The sequence below is a fragment of the Belonocnema kinseyi genome, chromosome 9, assembly GCF_010883055.1.
Source record: "Belonocnema kinseyi isolate 2016_QV_RU_SX_M_011 chromosome 9, B_treatae_v1, whole genome shotgun sequence".
NCBI classification, from domain to species: domain Eukaryota; kingdom Metazoa; phylum Arthropoda; class Insecta; order Hymenoptera; family Cynipidae; genus Belonocnema; species Belonocnema kinseyi.
This window is the reverse complement of record NC_046665.1, coordinates 74,161,538-74,178,634: the sequence shown is the minus strand read 5'-3', so window position 1 is coordinate 74,178,634 and position 17,097 is coordinate 74,161,538. Positions and strand designations below refer to the sequence as shown.

The 17,097-nt window shown below is 26.4% G+C and overlaps 1 protein-coding gene across 3 annotated transcripts in view; it reads right to left on the bottom strand.

Moving 5' to 3' along the window:
* The window catches only part of LOC117180848 (C-1-tetrahydrofolate synthase, cytoplasmic), a 62,467-nt gene that overhangs the window by 8,295 nt on the left and 37,075 nt on the right, over positions 1–17,097 (bottom strand). For all 3 annotated transcript variants that reach the window (XM_033373384.1, XM_033373382.1, XM_033373383.1), the window contains 7 exons: positions 16,140–16,475; positions 13,161–13,253; positions 12,860–13,001; positions 11,176–11,287; positions 6,689–7,254; positions 2,351–2,654; positions 2,062–2,279 (listed from right to left, as the gene is read on the bottom strand). In XM_033373384.1, coding sequence (XP_033229275.1) covers positions 2,062–2,279; positions 2,351–2,654; positions 6,689–7,254; positions 11,176–11,287; positions 12,860–13,001; positions 13,161–13,253; positions 16,140–16,354 — 1,650 coding nt within the window. In that variant the 5' untranslated portion in view covers positions 16,355–16,475. The remainder of the gene's footprint in view (positions 1–2,061; positions 2,280–2,350; positions 2,655–6,688; positions 7,255–11,175; positions 11,288–12,859; positions 13,002–13,160; positions 13,254–16,139; positions 16,476–17,097) is intronic.

Genomic DNA, 17,097 nt, shown 5'->3' with positions numbered 1-17,097 from the left:
CACTATACAGTCAGAAACATAACTTCATGTGTTCTATTTTATTTCATTTTTTTAGTTATCGAAAAAAACTGCTTAAACAAATAGAAATGTATCAAAATTATGTATTTATTCAACAAAACATAGAATAGAGTACTAATTTAAAAAGAAAGTTGATATCTCTGGCTCTATTTTGAACAATTTTAAAAATAGACAATACATAATTATTTAAATAATTTTCATTTGTTTAAACAATTTAAAATTATTTAAAAACTCATGGTAAATATTTTAATTGTCCATTAGTAATGATTTGCATAAAAGAGATGACGGAAAATGCTAGAAAATAACAATAATACGTAAAAATGCAATTTTTTTATTTTGGGTGATGTTTGTGTCGCAGCGGGGAGGTGAGGGTGGGTTGAAAATGAAGGTTATTAGTATGGTTTTATTTCTTAGACACTTCTCCTCAATCACTAAAAGGTTTGGCACGTTTCGATGAAACCCTGGAACATGAGTTCAATTTTTCGAAAATTCCTAATTTTCCCATGTTAATTAAATGGGATTTTGAAGTTTCCGGTTCCACGTGTAAATATTCGAATTTCGAAAAACAAAAAATTACGCATTTTCTTTCTCCCGAAATGGAGACTGGTGGGGGGGGGGGGTCTTGCTATATAGCTCGAAAAGCGATTTTTGGACCACCTTAATATATCCCGATTTTTCCCCGCTTCCAAACCATTATTCACGGCCGATAAAATAAAAAAATTCGAACTCTAAAGCTAAAAATTTGTTTATCTGAAGTAATGAAAATTGCGTTGCAAATCACTTTAATCAATTTTATGAAAGAAATATTAAAAATTGAACAATTACATTTTTGTCATAAACTGAACACTTCTTAACTTAAATGTTAAATTGTTTTACATTCATTAAAATTTTTAGTTATTTTTGAAATTTTTTCAGAACTTCTAAGCATCTTTTAAAATGATTTGAATCCATCCTAAAATTTTTCTTCACATCCTGTAAAATGAAAAATATTTCTTTAAATTCTTCCAGATTCATTTTTGAATAAAATATGTACGCTTAAAAATTACAATCGAAAATGGAAAATTTGTAAGTTAATTTTTTTCTTGAAAATTGATATTTTCAGCAACTGTTTTTGAAAACGTATTTGATTTCGTTGAGGATTCACCTTTTTTGTTAAAAATTCAACATATAAGTTGAAAATTCCTCTTTTTGGCTAAAAATTTAACTATTTCGTTACATTTTTTTGTTGAGAAAATAAATTTTTTTAACTGAAAATTTTTATTTTACATTTTTGGTTTAAAAATTATGTGTTTCGTTGAAATTTCTCATTTTTTGATATGAAGTTAATTTTTTTGGTTGGAAATTCAACTACTTAGCTGAAAATAAATCTGTTGTAGTTTATGATTCAACTGTTTTTTATTTAAAATTCAAATAATTTTTTGTTGAAAACTCAACTACTCGGTAGAAAGTGAAAATACTTTGTTAAGAATTCACCTTTTTGGTCGAAAATGCAACTATTTAGTTTAAAAATAATCTCTTTTGGTTGAGGACTAAACTATTTTTTCCATTTAATTTGAAAAATTCATCTTTTTGATTGAATTCAGATGTTTTTGGTTTAGAGTGTTTTTTTTTAAATGTCAACATTTTTCTTTTGATAATTAATATTTTTTGGTTCAAAATAAAATCATTCGGTTGAAAGTTGAACCACTTTGTTAAAAATCCATTTCTTTTGTTCATGATTCATCATTTTATACTTTAAATAAAAGATATTTTCCTAATATTAGTGACAGCGATAAAAAGAAATTTGATTGAAATGAGTATAAATCCAGTACTATACAAATTTATGTTACAAATAAAAAACATTGTTATTTAATTTTATGTGGAAATTAAAAAAAATGGTATCATTCTCGAAAACATTCCCTGACTTAAAACAAAAAATTCCTGAAATTTCCATGTTTTGCCAGCTATGTAAAAATTCCTTGATAATTTCAAGGTTTCCGGGTGTCCCCGATCAGTAGATACCCTGTCAGAGCTATGCTTAATTTTGAATATTATAAAACTTACAAAATCTTCCGCAGTTAGAGGAACGCCACTCTTACTGAATCCAACGACAATATTTCCAAGCCTCGTTTTCAAATCATCGACGTTAGTGGATAAAGCAAGAACTGCCATAATTTCGGAACCAACAGAAATGCGGAAAGAAGTTTCTCTAATCCGACCTTTTTCTGCAGGTCCTTGTCCAATTGTGATTTTTCTTAACATTCGGTCGTTTATGTCAACGACTGGAATTGGGAAATTGAGAAATTAATGATGACTTTAACATAGAAAGATTCTTCAATTCAAAAATTCTTGCCTCTCGTCCAAGTGATATTCTCGGGATCGACATCTAGTCTGACGAATCTACTTTTTTCTTCTTCTGTCAGGGAGCTAGGATCTGTTTTCGTAATTCCAAGTTTCTCTAATCTTCGCAGTTGAATTTTCGAAAACTTTCGAGCTCCTTTTACAGTGGGCACCAATCTGTCAAACAATGCTTTATCCGTTTGTGTAGATTCGTGGAAATAACGAGCATCTACTTGAGCAGCGAGAAGGTTGTTAGCTGCACTTATTGCGTGAATATCACCAGTGAGATGAAGATTAAATTCTTCCATGGGTATAACCTTGATGATAAAATACAAATTATAGATGAGTAAATTATTGGATTCACACAAGGGATTTGAAAGGATTCCTAAAGTCAACTCAAGACAATCTAAGGGGATTTTTAATTAATTAAATGCGTTTCAAAATCTTTCAAACATTGCATGAGATATCGAAAAATATGTATGGAGAGACTTACAAAGATTTTAATTGATTACAGGGAATGTTGGGGATTTTAAAGATACATTTAAAGAATCTTTTTTTATTATGAGTAAATTTTCTTTTTTCAAACCAAAACTTTCACAAAATTTAAGTATTTGAACGGATTTTAAGGAACTTTAAAGAGTTTCGTTGAATTTTGTAGATTTCAAAAAGTTCAAGGGATTTTAGGGGATGCCAAGGGATTTCAAAGGATATAAAAGTATATTAATTTATTTCAAGGGATTTTCAAGATTTCAATTTTATTCATTTCGTGGAACAAAATTCAAGCTCTTTTCCAGGTATTCCATGTCAAAAAGTAAAGTTTTTCCAGATCTCCTTTTTTTTATTTCAAATAATGAAATAACCGTTCGGTAAAGATGTACAAAACGAGCCATTTAATTTAAAAATTATGTAAATTCGTTGAAATCTCTTTAAGTAGGTTAGAAACTTTGCAAAATCTTTAAATTTCTGTCAAATCTTTTGGGATCTTTATCAATTTTTATAAAATTATTGAAATCTTATAAATCCTTGCAATCTTTGTGAAATTTTTTGAAAACTTTTGAAACTTAAGAAATCTCAAATTTGTCGATACCTTTTGAAATAGTTTAAACTCTTTGAAAAATTGGTGCAATTTTTCGTAATTATTTGAAATCATTTCAAATCTTTGAAATATGGTGTACTGTACCCTTTTGAATTCTTTGCAATTCTTTTATTCTTTTAAAATTTCTATGAAATTTTTATGAAATATTTGTGCAGGCTTTCTGAAATCTTTCGTATTAATTTGAAATCATTTAAGTATTTTTAATACATGTACAATGTTTTGAAATCTTAGAAATCTGGTATAATATACCCTTTTTAAAGTGTATAAGCCTTTTTCAAATTTTTGAAATCCTTACAAATCTTTTGAAAAATTTGTAAAAGATTTCTTAAATCTTTGTTTATGAAATCTTAGTAAAATCGTTTTCAAATTTTCTAAAATATTTCAAAACCTTTAAATCGTTTAAAATCTTCAAAGTGTTGTAAAATATTTTAAATCTGGTGTACTGTAATCTTTTAAAAAAATTTGTAATCCATGAAATCTTGGTAAAATGTTCTAAATCCTTTTAAATACTTTAAAATCATTGAAATTTCTTGAAATCTTTAGTAGTGTTTTGGAATCTGGTGTACACTGAAAACCCGATTAGTGAAACCCTTGAAAAATCCGTTATATAGCCATAGCTCATTCTAATTCTAAACAGAATTAACATTCAGATTTTGTAACTAATAATAGTTTAATATGTGGGTTGAATATCACCAAAGAATGTACACTTTAACATTCTATATTAACAGAGACGAAATAAAAAACTTATACAATTATTCACAATATTCAAGTATGTTCATTTCAACCTAAAAGATAATTGGTAAAGTCTACAGCAAATGCTTGGCAATTTCTTTATTTATTCTATAAAGAGTAAAAGATAAATTATACTTTTATAAATAAAAAACTTTCCAGTACCATGATTTCTTCTAAACGAGATGCTTCTTTCATAATAAACTAAACGATTTAAATTACTTTTCGCATTTAAATAAAATAACTGTTTTAAACGAAAAAGAAATTAATTAACGGATTTAATGACAAATTCATGGAGATTTCCAGGTTTTTAAGGCGAATAAAAATTAAGGAGGATTACAGCTTTTGAAGATCTCTGGACACCCTGATAGATTTCGGGGATTTTAGTGAATTTCAAAGCATTTTCTAGTTTTTCAAAGATTTGATGGTATCTCAAATATTCACAAAAGGCTTAAAAAGACCTATAAGATTTCTAGAGATCTGAAACAATTTCTAAAGATTGAAAGCGAATTTTTAAGGGATTGCAAATTATTTCAATGTATTTAAAGAGATCTTAATTGCAGGGGATTAAAAAAAATTCCCGGTATTTTAAAAGCCCCCAACGGAATCAGCAGATTTCCAAATTTTTCAAATTTTGTTCGGAATTTCCAAAATATTTTGAGGATTTCAGGGGATTTTAATTCAAAGAATTCCATAGGATCTAAAAGTTTCAAAGGCTTTCAAGGGATTTTACAATGTTCAAAATACTGTATGTTTTTCTTGTTGTGAATTTCAAGAAATTTAAATGGTTTTAAAGATTTCATGAGATTTCAAGTTAAAAAAAATGTTTTCAAAGGCTTTCAACTATTTTGTAATGCATTTTAAATGATTCCAAAGGATTTAAAGGCATTTAATTTATTTCAGTGGGCTTTAAGGGATTTAAAGTGTTTAAATAGATTTCAGGGATTTACTGGATATTAAGTGTGTTCGAAGAATTTTAAGTAGATTTCAAAGATGAGAGATTTCAATAGATTTAAAGGAATTTCAAAAGACTTAATAGATTTCATCGCATTTTAAGAGATTATAAAGGATTTTCAAAGTAATAGCGATTTACTTAAAGGGATTTCATAGGGCTTTAAATATTTTGTATGAATTGCTCAGGATTTTAACAATTTTACAGTATTTTTTTCCGAGATTTTAAAAGCTTTTATGAAGGATTTTAAAAGATTTTTTGGAATTCGAAGGAATTGAGGCGATTTAAAGAAATTTAAATAGATTAAAAAATATATCAAGGGATTTAAAATTATTTCTAGTAAAGTCAAGAAAATTGGGGGGGGGTGGGGGGGTTAATGACTTTAATGTATTTTAAAATTTTTCATACATTTTATGGGATTTTAAAAGATATGTATCAAGAGACTTCCAAAGATTTGAATTTATTTCCGAAATTTTTGATAGATTCTCAAAGAGTTTTCTTGAAATCACATTTTTTTTACTTTTATGTTGTTGAAAAAATTCGACCAATGACTTTTTCCCGTTTTCCTCGGAAGTTCGCTATATGTAGTTTTAATTTCAAACACACTGATGCTTTTAAAATTGAGATTTAAAACTAGAACAAATTGTACGACTTTAATTCAGAACATTGCAAATTAAATCAGCTTTAATTTAAGCTTTATACTCAGAAAACTTTAAATTAATAGCATTTGAAATTTAATCATTTATAATATCGTGTATCCGTATTCAAAGATTAGATTTTTCTAATTGCAAACCTTAAGAGTTGGGCATTTTCAAGTCAAAAAAGTTTAAAATCAATTAATTTCAAATTCAATTACAGTCGTCAAACTCTTTTCTTAATTCCCCTATTGTATTATGTATTTTATTAAAAATTGAACTATTTTTTTAAAAACCCCTGCTTTTTAAACAAAAATTCATGTGTTTTGTTAAAAATGAGCCTTTTTGGATAAAATATTTATCCTTTCAGATTGACAACTCCTCTTTTATAGTAGAAAAGTCATATTTTTCGTTTGAAAATTAATCTTTGTTGGTTGTAAATGCAACTGTATGTTATATATTTCTTAAAATTAATTATTTCAAGCTGATAAGTTCAACATTTTTTTAATCCCCATTTTTGATAGAAAATTCATTTGCGTAGACTGAAAATTCAATTATTTGGTAAATCTTCAATGACTTTGTTAAAAATTCGTCTCTTTTGCTTGAAAGTTCTTAATTGGTTGAAAATTAATTATTTTTTAAAATTGAACTATTTGATTCATAATTAATTTTTCATGTTTAGAAGTAAACTAATTTTTTGAAAGTGCACGATATTTGGACATGAAATCTTAGGAATTTGAAGCATTTCATATTGAACTTGGAGCTGAACTTGGGAGGTGGTTTTCTGCAGGTTTCCTCTCCCCTGGCCTAACGTCCAGGCAAATGAAAGTACTTTTAATAAAGTCGGAAATATACGTCAGATCTGAAGAGTGTTTTTTACCATTCAGATTATAATTTCCCGACTATCCCAAACAACGAATTAAAAAATCGATGGTTTACCTGTGAATATCCACCACCAGCTGCGCCCCCCTTAACTCCGAAGGTGGGCCCCTGACTCGGTTGTCTCAAGGTAGCAAAAGAATTTTTGCCCTTATGAGCTGACAGAGCTTGAACTAGACCCAAAGTCGTTGTACTTTTGCCTTCTCCTAGAGGAGTGGGTGTAATTCCAGCTACCACGACATATTTTCCATTTTGTTGATTTTGCAGCCTCTGGAGAACTTTAAGACTCACTTTAGCTTTCTTGCTACCATAAGGAATCACTTCACCTGGCAAAATTCCTATCTCTTCCGCCAGCTGGGTAATTGCTTTTGGTTCCTGGCTTCTCGAAATTGAAATATCGCTGGGCACGGGTCTTTCTATTTTTAATTTTAAAGTTCTTAACTTCCACTCATTGGTGAGTAGCTGTGAAGCTGTTCTTTGAGCAGATATAACTGTGTTTTTCATTAACATGGCTACAGTCATAGGTCCAACTCCTCCTGGAACTGGCGTGATGAAAGATGCCACTTGCACTGCCTCCTGGAAGGCTACGTCACCCACGAGACGACTTCCAGATTTTTTGGTGGAATCTAGTTAATCAAAATTAGATTGTTTTTTAAGGGAGAGATTTTACTAATTGAGTTCCCAATAACAAGTTATCTTCAACCGCGAATTTAATTAGTAGACCCCTATAAGAAAATAATACTATTTTTCGTTGGAAGTTAATTCTTTTTAATTGAAAAGTCTACTATTATATATTTGGTTGAGAACTCATTTCTTTTGGTTACAAATTCGACTATTTTGTTGAAGATTTCAATATTTTGTTGAAAATTCGTTTTTTAGTTAATAATTAGGTTTTTTAGTTAAAAATGAATTATCTTGAATAAAAATGTAAGTATTCCACTTTACGCTGAAAATTGATAGTTTTTGGTTGAAAATTCATCTTTTTTCGTTGAAAGTTAAACTAATTCGTGAAAAGTTAAACTGCTTTATCAAAAAATTATTTTAATTGTTTAAGATTAAACTATTTTGTTTAAAATTCGCTTTTATTTGGTTGAATATTAATATTTTTAACTGAAAACTTAACTATTTCATTTTTGGAATAAAATTGATACTATTTAGTTGCAAATTCAACTATTAAATGTAACAACGAAAATTAATCTTTTTTCGTTAAAAAAAAGCAATTGGTTGAATATTGAACTACTTTGTTAAACAATCATTATATTGTTTCAAGATTCATAATTTTAGTCTTCTTGATTGAAAATTTAATTAATTGTTTTAAAATCTTATTTATTATAAATTCATTTTATTAGTTGAAAATCCATCACTTTAGTTGAAAATTGTTTTTTTTTTATGTAAATTAATTTCTTAATCAAAAATTTAACTTTTCCAAAGTGGAACTTATAAGGAAAAAACCTTATTTTCTCGACTTCTTCCAGAATATTGATACAATTTCATTTTTGGTTGAAAAATGATCGTTCTTAGTTTGAAATTGGACTATTTGATTGAAAATAAACTTTTTTGTTAAAAAAAGCTTTAATCTTTTTTGGATAAAATCGACTGTTTTTTTCATTTTTAATTAAAATATTTTTTTAGATAAAATATCAACTATTATATTTTTCGTTGATTATTAAGGAGAAAAATAAACTTCTTTATTAAATGTTTTTTTAAGTTTCATTATTTTAGTTAAAAATTCAACTATTATCTTTAAAAGTAAATTATTTTGTTAAAAATTCAACTATTTGATCTAAAAGCCATCTTTTTTGGTAAAAAATGTAACTGTTTTGTTAAAAATTCAACTGTCTTCTAAAACTCTAGTCTTTTTTGGTTAAAAATTACACTATTTTTTTTTAATTCCTCTCTTTTGTTTGAAAATTCAACTATTTGCTTGGCTAGTGTGCCATAGTTTTCGAACGGCCCTTAATTGTATTATTTTCAATGTAATGTTTCACAACTTTTGCACTGTTTCTACTTCAAAAATCTGGCAATAAAAAATTTCGTTCATTTGAACATTCAGAACTTAAAGGACATTTATTAGACATACTTAGTAGTTAAATCTGCTTCATAAGCATCAATCTACTAAATTTTAACACAGCATAAATAGTGACACATCATCAGAATACAAGAGGAGCCATGGAACTGAACTTGCTTAACTTTTGTTTCAGTAGTTTCAACTCATGTTTTGTAATATGATTGAATATCTTCTATCATTTGACTCACTAGCCTTACGCCATAAAATAACTGATAACGTTTTTCTACTCCTCGCATGAGTAAAATTTGACAGAATTTTCGTAATTTATCATTCTCCCTTGTGAACTTTCTTGTGAAAGTGATTACAAATTTTAAAGCGGTTTTCTATTCTAGATAATATTGAAAGTAAGGCGAGAATATTTTATTTTACTTTTATTTTCTTTTAAAATGATAAGGGAACGTCCATTAATTAAATAAGGATGATTTTTACAATTTTGTTCCCCCTCCCCCCCACTGTAAGGAATTATAAGATTTTTGGGACCCTTCCCCTTTCTTAAGTAAGGTTTTATTTTTGTATTTTTATTCCAAATACAAAAAAATAAATTCCCTATTTAAAAAAAATTTTTTATTGTAACAGGTGCCGGTTTTTACTAGAAGTTTCCAATGTAAAATGCATGGGGAAAAATCACTTTTTTGATTTTTTAGAATAAGTTTTTAGGGTTTTAAAAAATGTGATGGGAAAATATGGGGGCCTATTGAGAATTATCCAACAAAGAATGTAATGTGTCAAACATATGGGTTTGACAGCCCTAACACACCCCCACGAGTACCTGAAAACTACCCTTAAAACCAAAAACGTCAATTCTTCATGAAATCGACCTTTTGAACACTGTATTCTCGTATTTTTTTAATTAAAATTAATAATACTGGTATAGTGGAATATTTATTATCACTGGTTATTATATTATTATTATATTATATCACATTAGTATTATTTAAACAAATGGAATTTGTTTAAATAATTTTTTTTCTCTTGAAAATTAGTTTTCCCCCATAAAAATTATTACTATTAGTCTAGTGGAATATTTATGAACATTGGTTCATAATTTTTTATTATTTAAACAAATGAAATTTGTTAAAACAATTTTTTTCGAAAATTCGTTTTTTCCTTAAAAATTATTACTATTGGCCTAGTGGAACATTTATTAACATTAGTTCATTTATTTTTAATTGTTTAAACAAATGAAATTTGTTTAAATATTTTTTTATTAAAAATTATTCACATTTCTTTAAAGGAATATTTTCTAACATTGTTCGATTAATTGTTTTTAAATAAAAATTATTACTTAAATATTACTGATAAATTAATAATTATTAAATTAATTATTACTGATAAATATTCCACTAGATCCACAGTAATATTTTTTATTAAAAAAAACATTATTTAAACAAATTCCAATTGTTTAAATAATTGAAAATGAATGAACTAATAGTAATAATTTTAAGGGAAAAAAAATAAATTTTCATAGGGTACTTTTTCGACCTCAAAGCATACAAAAATCAGGATTCAAAAAGATTCCAGTTAAATTCAAAGGAATTCAAATGAGTTGGGAAAAAATTACACATAAAAAAAATTCCATTGATTTTCGTAAAACTAGAATGAATTTAGAGTAATTCAGGGAAAACGAGAAGATTTCAATGAAATTCATAAAAACAGGTGCATTAAAAAATTTAAATTAACATGCCAAGGAATTTAAAAATACTTTACAATATTTCCAATCCATTGAATGAAGTAGAATTGAATAAACTTAGGTGAATTCAAGTCAATTAAAAACAATTGCAAAGAATTACAACAAAAATCAGGATAAATTTATAAAAACTCAGGATGAATTGCAAAAAATAATTTCAAATCTCTTAAAATGTTTGAAACCCTACGAATAACTCAATTTTCTTGAATAAATTTTTATAAATCCATACTAAAGTGTTATTAAATCTCGTGAAATTCTGTGAAATCTGGTGATATATCCTGAGAAACTGGAAAAAATATTAAAATACCTTGAGAGTTAAAAAAAAATAGTAATTATTGATATCCTCGGAAATCTTATAAAATCTTGTGAAATCTTTTTAAATTTTTAAAAATCTTATAGGCTATAAAATCATACCCTATCTTAAGAAATTCTAGAAAATTCTCTATCCTAAAATATTTCAAAAGCTTTGAAATCTCTTTAAATTAATGAAATTAACACCAAATTCCTTAGAATCTTTTAAAACTCCATGAAATATTTCAAACCGAAAGTACTTGAAAATGTCTTAAAAGTTCTAAAAATACCATACAATCTTATAAATTCCTTAAAATTATTAAAATATATCTTTTTTTAGTTTTTTTGAACATGAAACTTTGCTCTGTAACTTTTATATTGCCGGGACAAGTTTTTTCCGAACCCCCTCCCCTAAAAACCCTTACATAATCAATGGACGTTCTCTAAATAAAAACAGTTTTTTGTATATTTTTATAAATTTTAAATACTTTCAAAATTTACCTGGGATGGAATTGATTCCACAATCTATGACAACCGCTCCTGGTTTGATCCAAGAGCCTTTAACCAATTCTGGTTGTCCAATACCGACGACTAAAATGTCAGCTTGAGAAACCTATCAAAGAGGGGGCACAATTAAACCGATATGCATGGTTTACCAGGTGTCAAAAAAAGAAAAGAAAAAAAAAAGAAAACCAGGTCCTGTTTTTTGTTTGTGTATGTTTGATACAATGTGAAACTAAAGCAAGTCAAGGAACAATGAATAACGAAATTAAAAGCGTATCGCGTTTTTCCACCCGATCGTTTAATTTATAATGTTAGTGTTGGCCAAACAGAAAGTTAGATTTCTCTAGGAACATTTAACAAGGATCACAGCACAAAAAGAGCTCAAAGGGAGGAAAAATAAGGGAAAGATGAAATATTTTGTTTTTACATTTAGAAAAGAAAAAAAACTTTAAAATCCTCTGAAATATTTCTATGTTTGTATTATACCTTGATATTGTAGAAATTCCTTGAAATGAACATTCCCTAAAGTTTTCTAAAAATTCGCTAAAATTACTTAAAATTTTTATTAATCGCAAAAATACAATAAAATAATTATAGAAATTCTTTCAAACTCCATGAATATAAATTAAATTATGAATTAATTTTCTCTTTTAAAAAACACTTTAAATTAAATATTCACGCGAAAAACGTTTGAATCCATGAAAAATTATATTTCATCAAGGATTTTTATTTCATATTATTAAAAACATAAACTATTAAAAAATTCATAGTATCGAAATTTTCAATATTGAGAGTTCTAATAATTTTTAAAGTGAGTACAATAATTTAAGGAATTATTAACACTAGTTACCAAGGTTTATTTAAAAAAAAACTCTTACTTTCGTAATTTTAATATTTTCATGGATGCCAATATTTTTAATTAAAAGACTTCACTGTGGAAATTTTTAAACGAAACCCTGAGGAATAAAATTTTTTTAAGTGAACAGTTGTTTTAATTTTTTAGTTTTTAAATAAATAAAGCCCACTTTTGAATTTTATTTTTTTCTCAGCGAAAAGCTTAGGTTTCTTTATTTTAAAAAAGTAAGAGAGGTTTATTTAAACTACCTACAGAAATCAGTAGAAAAATAAACTTCTTTCTTCAGTGAAAAACTCTTTGGAAAAGGTCAGTAACCTTTTTATTTATTTTTAATTTTGAGAAAATCGAGTTTGTCTTCCATTAACCCAAACAAAAAAATCTTATTTTAATTTTATTTTTGACACTTTTGAAGCGATTTCAACTTCCTATTAAATAATTCTAAATTCAGGTAATATTTTTAATAATATGTCTAATTAATTTCAAAAATATTTAATTTATATTGTACATGTATAATACGTAGAATTAGCGAAGAGATATTTTACCTTTGAAGTCTTTTTACATTCTAAATAGTTTATTTTGAAATTAGTAAAACTGAAAAAAGTTTAATCAGTCATAATAAATAATTCTGCAAGTTAAAAAAACTTACTACTCGCGGTAGCATATTATAGTTTTGAATAGAATAATTTTTTAGATATAAAACGAACTATCGTATTTTTAAATACCGAGTATCCAAACAGAAAAGAGGAAAACGGGAAAATTTTTCGAGAATAGGGGGAAAAAGGTGAATTTCAAAAAGAGAAACAAAAAAAAGTTACTCTGACTTACCACTTTGGGAAGATCTTTTGTTTTCGAATGGCAAACTGTTACTGTAGCATTTTGCCATTTTAATAATTCTGCTACTGGAGTCCCGACAATTTTACTTCTTCCCAAAACAACGGCTTGAGCGCCTGTAAATGGAACTCCACTTCTGCAAATTTCAAAATAATTGCAAAATTTTCTTCTGGATTTAAAGGTTAATTGTTATGTTTAACATTTTTCAAGAATAGTTTTTTTTTTAATTTGCGAGGAAACTAACAACAATACTCATATACGTAGAAATAAAAAAATAATATATAATTCCACCTACTTTTTAATAAGTTCGATACATCCATTTGGCGTGCAAGGCAAAAATCCAGTCATATCACCAATAGCAACACGGCCTTCATTTATTGTGTTAAGTCTATACAAATTTAATTAGCATACAATTTTTAGTCACCCAGGCATTATTCGCCTATTAAATTACATTATTATTAAATAAAAAAAATATATTTTTGACACATAAAAAATGCTCCAAAAATTAAAAGATTAAAATATGATTTTATACACAACTTCTATTACATAGATTCAAGCTAAGATAAGATTTGTTTTCATTTCTTGAAACTCTGCGATAGGAATGAAAATCTCTCATTTACAGTCATCGATGTCAAAGGGCAAAATATCTTTTTGTAAATCCGTTTATCAGAGTTACGCATTTACAATGTTTTAATTTTATCGTCATTAATAAACATAAGTAGCCGCGGGAGGTCTTTTCTCGTATAAACTAGCACAATAACAAATAGTAGAATAATGGAGTAAAGTGATGAATCCAACTCTTTTTATGATCAGGAAATGGATTAAGAATTTTAGAACTAAAAAAATAAGACATTTTTCCAAAATCCCCCTTTCCCCCCTTTTTCTCTTAAATTTGAAAAAATTCCTTAAGAAAAGTTCTACAGAAAAGATACATTTTTATCAAATTAGTTTAACTTTTCAGCAATCAGTTGAATTTTCAAGAAAAATATGGGTTTTTAAAGAAAAACGTAATGATTGATATTTCAATCGAAAAAGGGGAATTCTTAAAAAAAACGTAATAGTTTATAGTTAAATTTTTAATGAAAGACGTGAATTTTGAACTAAAATGATGTGAATGTTCAACAACATTTTTTTTAAGAAAGTAGTTCAACTTTTAGACAAGTAATATTTGATATTTCAATCAAATTTTTTATATTTTTAATAAAAAAGAGCGAAATTCATTCAAAAAGACAATTTTTTAATAAAGTAGTTGAATCCTCGAACAAAACACATTAATTTTTAATGGAACAGTTGCATGTTCAACCAAAAATGGAAGAATTTATTTTTTAACAAAAAAAGATGAATTTTCAACCAGACATAAATTTTATACCAAAAACAATACATTTTCAACAAAAATTAAAAACTTACATTTTCAGTTAAACAAATTTTCAATCAAACAGATGGAATTTCAACCAAAATGTAGAAATATTCAACAGGAATAGTTATAGTATTTTCACTTAAGAAAATTAATTTTCAACCAAAGAGGAAAATTTTGAACTAAAATGATCAATCTTAATAAAAAAGAATTAACTTTTAACAAATTTTTTCAATTTTTATCCAAGGAATAATTAGTATTTGAACCAAAAAGACGAATTTTCAATTAAAAAGTTGAATTTTCAACCAAAATAGATTAATTTTCAACCAAATAGTGCAACTCTGAACAAAAATACTGATTTTATACAATAACAGATTGTTGAATTGTCAAGCCAGAAAAAACATATTTTTTTTTTTACAAAAGAGTAGAGCTTTCAAACCAAATAGTTTAATTTTTAACTAAAAGCGATCAATTATCACCTAAAAATTAAATAATTAATTTTTCAACTAAATACTTTAATTTTCCAGCACAAACGACGAATGTTCAACAAAATAGTTACATTTTGAACCAAAGAGGTGAATTTTCAAATAAAATGATGAATCTCGAACATAACAAAAAAATTCATTTTTAACAAAATAGTTCAACTTTCAAACACTTAATAGTTAATATTTCAACAAAATTTGTTTAAATATTAAATTAAAAGCAGTTAGATTTTTAACAAAAAAATTTGGTTGAAACAAAAAAAACGAACTTTTAACAACATAAATGAATTTTTAATCAAATATTTAAAATAGTTGGATTTTCAATCAAATACATGAAACTTTAAACAAATAGTTTAATTTTTAACTATAAACCATCCAATTTATATCTAAAAAGGAATAATTAAATTTCCAACGATATAGTTCATTTTTTAATAAAAAAATACAAATTTCCAGTGAAAAAATGTGAATTTTCCACTAAAACGGTCAATCTTCAACCAAAAAAAACAATAATTTTTAACAAAGTACTTTAACTTTTAGCCAAAGTAATAGTTGATATTAAATCCGAAAATGTTTTTAATTTTCAATTACAAACAGCTAAAGTTCATCCGAAAAGGCAAACTTTCAATAAAATAGTTCGCCGACCGAAAAAGTTTAATTTTCAACTAAAAAGTTGCATTTATAACTAAAAAATATCTATTTTCCACATCATGGTTACATTTTCAACCAAAAAGAAAATTTTCTAAATACAATTATGAATCTTTAACCAAAAAACAAATTAATTTTAAACGAATTAGTTTAACTTTTAGTCAAAGAATAGTTGATATTTCAATCAAAAAAGATGTTAAGTTTGAATTAAAAACAGTTGCGGTCATGCAAACAGAAAAAAAATTAATTTACAACTAAAGAGTTGGATTTTTAAACAAAAAATTTATTTTCTAAAAACCAAAAAAGAATATTCAATAATATACATTTTGAAAATTCGCTATTAGCGGGAATAGAAGAACAACTGTAAAGCCAGCGGTAAATAAATATGAATTTTGGTTCATTTTTATTACTTTCAAAATATGTAATAAAATACCTATAATGGCGTATCAGAGAAAAGAATGTTATAGTTCTGGTTGTAGAAACAAAACTTCGGACATCGAAAATAATATAAGGAAAAATAATTTATATCAGAACCCTCTGATCATGTATAATTAATTTAGAATTTATTATTATAACATTATATTATGTTATTTTGTTATTTTCGTGAATAATAATTTTTTTAATTTCTATTTTTACACCATAATTTTTTTTTGCTGGCAATAAAATATATTTTAAATACATGCGAGCGTTCACTAATAAAAATAAAATAAATTGAGAGGATGATTGATTTGCATCTGTTTATCATTTATTTATTCAAAAAATATATTAACAAATTTCAGAAGATAAGACTTACCCATCAACATCCTTATCAGGCGATACAGTATCTGTAATTAGATGAGAATTTATCTTGTTGACACTGTCTAACGGCATTTGAACAATAATTCCATGAGTGTTGGGATCATTGTTCAAATGGTTGAGTTTATTGAGCAATTCGGTTTCTGTGGTTGTGTTTGGCAATTTCAGATGAGTTGTCTTAATTCCAATTTCCGCTGCAGCTTTAATCTTCATTCGAATATAAACATTGGAATCTTCCCTTCCTCCAACTTGCACAATCGCAAGACCGGGTGTAAAATCGGGTAATTTCGATTTGAGTTCTGCGACATCTTTAGTCAAAGATTCTCGAATTTCCCTAAAAATAAAACACAATTTTTAAGAATTAATATTTTAGAGAAACATTATTTATAGAGGCAATTTGAAGATTTTTTTGAAACTGCTGCTTAAGTTAGCTGTTCCAAAAACCAGATACCTGAAAAAGTTTCTCATGATTTTGAGAATCAAAATAACACATATTACTGATTATGTAATTTCAAATAAAGAACATTATTTTTATTGAACAAAATTCTAAACTTAGAAAAATCATCTATTTTAGTCCCGAGTTTCTAAAGTAAATTTTTCTATGGCTGAAGTCGTTAAAAAATTCGTTTATATACTATATTTTTGAAACAAATAACTATATATGAAGATTATTTATTTATTTTCATGATTAGTAACACTAGAGTTGCAGGGAATGTTTTTTCAACAGAAATAAGCCATGATTAATTGAAATTCCACCATTTAAAAAAATGGAAGAAGCGAGACCTGATTTTTAGCATTACTACCTTAATATTATTAATAATTATCCATAATTAATAAATTAATTATGAAGAGAGTTTTGAAGAAATTTTTTGCGATTGTTTTGTGTTCTTTTACAAAACGATTTAATTCCGGAATAGTATGTCAGGTACACATAATTTTGTTTTTCTTATTTAACT